Source organism: Patiria miniata, unplaced genomic scaffold (genome assembly GCF_015706575.1).
Source record: "Patiria miniata isolate m_02_andy unplaced genomic scaffold, ASM1570657v1 HiC_scaffold_20, whole genome shotgun sequence".
Lineage (NCBI taxonomy): Eukaryota > Metazoa > Echinodermata > Asteroidea > Valvatida > Asterinidae > Patiria > Patiria miniata.
The window spans coordinates 34574651-34579795 of NW_024037059.1; the positions used below are offsets into that span (position 1 = coordinate 34574651).

The 5145-nt window shown below is 46.2% G+C and overlaps 1 protein-coding gene across 1 annotated transcript; it reads left to right on the forward strand.

Moving 5' to 3' along the window:
* The first annotated feature begins 417 nt into the window (after positions 1-417).
* On the forward strand, positions 418-4800 carry LOC119728062. Its single transcript, XM_038200138.1, has one exon. The coding sequence runs from the start codon at positions 442-444 to the stop codon at positions 4798-4800; it is 4359 nt and encodes a 1452-aa protein (XP_038056066.1). The 5' UTR covers positions 418-441.
* The last annotated feature ends 345 nt before the right edge of the window (positions 4801-5145 follow it).

Consider the following 5145-nt stretch of genomic DNA (forward strand, 5'->3'; position numbering starts at 1 on the left):
CCAAATTAGACCCCTTTGTCCTGTTAGGCCATGATTTACGGGCGGTGTCACTTAAAACTCAGTTGCCGATCAACTGCCGTAGAATCAGGATGCAACAAAATAAGCCCCATACTAAGTGTATTGTTTTGGACTGTCCCAACAAACATTGCCAGAAATGAAGCTGTCTATCTGAGATGGATCAGCTGACCAGTTTGGGGGTTTAACTTATAAAGGCTAAATCCATTTTTTTTCAGAACATGTACTTAACAAAACTCAAAATCATAATGCATGTGAGTTTGAAAACCACTTCGTTCCACATCCTAATAAGTGTGACAGAGTTAAGAATCTTGTTAATTATATTTTGTGTCAGATAACTGCTCTGTTTGTGTCTGTAGAATGAAGCATCCACTGAAGAGACATAATTTCTGGCTGGTCATCTTATTGACGCTTGCATTCTCCGAAATGCCTACGTCGGCTCTGGATCTTGAGTTACCTGATAACAATCAGCCTCGATGCGTTGGCATCTCAAGAGGTAAACACTTTGTTCTTGGCTTTATAGATAATTACGATGACAGCAACCTCGCATCCAGGGAGCTGTTTATTTTGGTGGTGGCATTCAGTAAGCAGCAAACCACTGTCACCATAAGCAGCAAACACGAAATAGCAGGGAAACCATTCCAGGAAACCTTTGTAATCGATGCAGGTGGATTTATACGGACCAACATACCGGTTCAACTTGTGATGCAAAATACTGAGAGGAGCCAAAAGGTGCTGGAAATTTCAGCAAGCTCTGATGTTTCTTCTTACGGTCTGATGTATCAATATCGCACCACTGACGGTTTTCTCGGTATACCTACAAACAATCTCGGCACGCAGTACGTGGTGACGACGTCAAGACCATTGGGCGCTCGACGATCGCAGTTTGCTGTACTTGGGACAGAGGATTCCACTTTGGTTCAGGTTATATTACGAGGAGCTGTTACATTCGAAGGACAGAGCTATAGTCCAGGTGATGTGTTGAGATTCACTGTCAATAACTTAGAAGCCGTTCAAATCCAAGGTCGGAGGTCGGAAGATTTAACGGGAAGTATCATTCAGAGTGACAAACCAGTTGCTGTGTTCAGTGGCAATGAATGCACAAACCACGCTGGTTCATATTGTGACATGGTGACTGAGCAGTTGGTACCAGTTAAGAGTTGGGGACAGAGACACATCTACACCGCGGCCCGAAGTGACGATGACAACATCTACCGAATTGTTGCTTATTTCAGCGAAACCAATCTTACCATTCCCGGCCTTGAACACCAGTCGTTGGAACCGGGTGAATTTTGGGAAGGGCGTCTTTCGGGTTCCGGCCTCGTTACGTCAAGCAAACCCGCTCTGATGATGCAGCATTTGGCGTCCATCAATGGTATCACAGTCGACCCCTCCATCATTCAGGTTCCTGCAGAAGAACACTTTGGTTTTGTGTTTGGATTCACGACCCCTCCTCGTTCTGGAGCTGATTCCGGTGGTTACTTCAATTTCATCAATATCATTGTGAAAAATGATTCTCGGGAAACCGTTTATCTTAACGGCTCCCTGATCAACGGCACAAATGTACACGAAAGCGATGTTCCTTACACTAGTTACATGTCACTTACTGTTCAACTACCAAAAGGCGAAGGTGTCTACTACGTTGAACAAACAGATCCTTATTCATCACCCCTCTCCGTCATTGTCTACGGGTATGAAGAACGCGAATCCTACGGCTACGCCGCTGGTCTGTCTCTCCCCACCAATAAACAAGTGCTGAGTTTGACTCCTTACTATTTGCGAGAACTTGGTGGCGAGCTTTTTACGGTAACTGTTCCCTGTTTGCAGACAAACTTGGCATCTTTTCAAGATGCCAAGTGCAAATTTGCCACTAGCCTCGGAGATGTCCTGGTTCCTGGTGAACGCACCGACTCTTATACTGTTATTTGTATCACCCCCACCTTGTACAAGAACGGACTTACATCTGTCTATGTTTCACTTGACGATGGTGAATCATTTCCGTACTCTGGCATTGTCTACGTTGCATCTGAAGAGGACCTTGCACCACTAGTTCAAATCCAACAGATGAAATCTGAATATGGCAATGACATCGTTGACTTAACCTTAGATGACCCAATTATCATATCTTGGGATCCTAAAAGTATTGGTGAAGGCGTTTCACATGTGACTGTTATGACGCAAGAAACAGATTACGACAGCGAAGGGAATCCAGTCTTGATGGAAGGTGTTACTGTGAAGAGCAATGTCTCGAACAACGGAAGATTGACGATACATGCAAGCGACCTGGAATCACTCACCGGTGATGATTTGTCACTTCAAGCATTATATCTCACTCCATCTGCCGTGCAAAAGCGAGCTATACCAGTCGTGATTGTATGGGCCAGAAGAATCTATAAAGTTTATAAAATTGTGAAACGCACCTGCACAATTTCCAAGTATCTCTTCAAAACCACTGTTCCTACTGGACTTCCTGCATGTCCTTGCAACACAGCACAAGCTGGCCAAGACCTGAATATACAAGAGGATAATTTTGCGATTTCCTTCTTTCATCCGGGTGCTGAGAACTGTTACCGGTCTGTTAATTCATTGCCGAATGGAGCAGGCCAACAGTGTTGTTACGGAAAAGACGGTAACATCCTAGTAGGCCCTCCTGGAGGAGGAACAGCCGACAGGTTTGGTCCTGGTGGGTTCTGGAATATAATCTGGCATCAGTGGTTCGATGTTCTTCCTTGGCTTTGCCTATGCAAACTGTCAAACAACTGTAAGGAATACTACAAGTACAGACCATCCGATGATTGTTCTGACTACAACCCACCTCGACCAGCTGGGGGCACCGGGGATCCCCATCTGACAAGTCTGGATGGCTTAAAGTTCACATTTAACGGAGCCGGGGAATTCCTGATGGCGTCATCTGCAGTACATAACTTGACCTTCCAAGCCCGTATGGAGAGGTACCGCAACACCAAAGCCTCTGTGTACACGGCATTCGTTCTTCATACCAACGATTCCTCCCAAGTCCAGGTACAGATGTCTAACATGAACGAGACACTGATTCTTGTAGATGGTGAGCCGTTGCCTCTTGACTCGATTCCTGTCAAAGTCCATCGCCTCCGAGGGGTTCAAATTCGCTTCAACTCTGTCTTGACCAAAATCAACATAGCATTCAGTGCTGGCATCGCTGTCACCGTGTACATTGATACAGAGGTGATGTCTTTCATCGCTGAACTAGGCGCTAAGTTCGAGGGTCAGGTTCAAGGGCTTCTTGGAAACCTAAACGGAAACCCAGATGACGACCTTCAGTTCCCAAACGGAACCATTATGCAGCCAGGTTCTTCACTGAAAGAACTTCACGAGTATGGTTTGGAGTGGTTGGTGGCTAAAGAAGACTCTTTATTTACCTATATTTCCCCATTTGACTACAGCACATACCACCTTCCTGAGTTTTCTCCGACCTTCGAGGTTCCTCATCTAAACCAAGTGAGTCAGGATATCAAGGACCTGTGTGTCGACTCCATTGAGTGTGTCTTCGATGCGGTGATCACCGGCAGCCTGTCTTTTGCTAACGAGACTCTGGTGGTGGAAAGCACAATAAGTGAAGTCCAGAAAGGGTTGGTCAAGATTGTTAGTTGTGGCTACCCGGGTGATGTGGAGAAAGGAATGCTGTCTGGGTCTCTGTATCTCGTGAACGCCACTGTGGATGTGGTTTGTGATGATGGCCTCGCCGTGAAAGGGTCCTCAAAATTGACTTGTCTTGAGGATGGTCAGTGGTCGTCTGACCTCCCCATTTGTGTTGTCAACTGTGGCTACCCGGGTGATGTGGAGAACGGGATGCTGTCAGGGTCTGTGTACCTCGTGAACGCCACTGTGGATGTGGCTTGTGATGATGGCTTTTCCTTGAAAGGGTCTTCTAACCTGACTTGTCTGCAGGATGGTCAGTGGTCGTCTGAACTCCCTATTTGTGTTGTCAACTGTGGCTACCCGGGTGATGTGGAGAACGGGATGCTGTCAGGGTCGGTGTATCTCGTGAACGCCACTGTGGATGTTGCTTGTGATGATGGCTTTTCCTTGAAAGGGTCTTCTAACCTAACTTGTCTTCAGGATGGTCAGTGGTCGTCTGACCTCCCTATTTGTGTTGTCAACTGTGGCTACCCGGGTGATGTGGAGAACGGGATGCTGTCAGGGTCGGTGTATCTCGTGAACGCCACTGTGGATGTTGCTTGTGATGATGGCTTTTCCTTGAAAGGGTCTTCTAACCTGACTTGTCTTCAGGATGGTCAATGGTCGTCTGGTCTCCCTATTTGTGTTGTCAACTGTGGCTACCCGGGTGATGTGGAGAACGGGATGCTGTCAGGATCAGTGTATCTCATGAACGCCACTGTGGATGTTGCTTGTGATGATGGCTTTTCCTTGAAAGGGTCTTCTAACCTGACTTGTCTTCAGGATGGTCAATGGTCGTCTGAACTCCCTATTTGTGTTGTCAACTGTGGCTACCCGGGTGATGTGGAAAACGGGTTGCTGTCAGGGACTGTGTATCTCGTGAATGCCACTGTGGATGTGGCTTGTGATGATGGCTTTTCTTTGAAAGGGTCTTCTAGTCTGACTTGTCTTCAGGATGGTCAGTGGTCGTCTGACCTCCCTATTTGTAATGACGTAGAAGATGTAGAGAAGACAGGGCTACATCCGGGCATCATAGCTGCGATTGCTGTTGGTGGTGTACTAGCTATACTTGTAGTCTTCTTTTCGATCCGGTACGTGTTGCATAAAGGCAAGGTCGGGCCGGAATAACAATGAAGAGGGATTATAAAATGAGCCATTTAAATGTATTCGTAGTAGTAACTGTCATGCCATTGGTTCTCGTTCGATGTAGTATCTTTCATTCATTATAAGGTTGACCGTGTTGGATGACATGTTTGCACTTTGCTCGTTCCTATTGCCTTATCCAAGGGGCAATGGTAATTTTCTTTCGGTTCTCATTGGACGGATTTTGTTTAACCAGTGACCCAGGTTCAACACTTCCGTGTGAGCATAACGTGCATTTATCAAAGTGATCTACCCAGAACGTGATATACGGAACGTGCAATTGGTGAATAGCCATGAGTTAATGAAGGCATATTACAAGAGTAACCAGAT

What these genes read in the sequence shown, in the direction of transcription:
- LOC119728062 (XM_038200138.1), top strand. Translation starts at nt 442, where the DNA reads ATGCCTACGTCGGCTCTGGATCTTGAGTTACCTGATAACAATCAGCCT.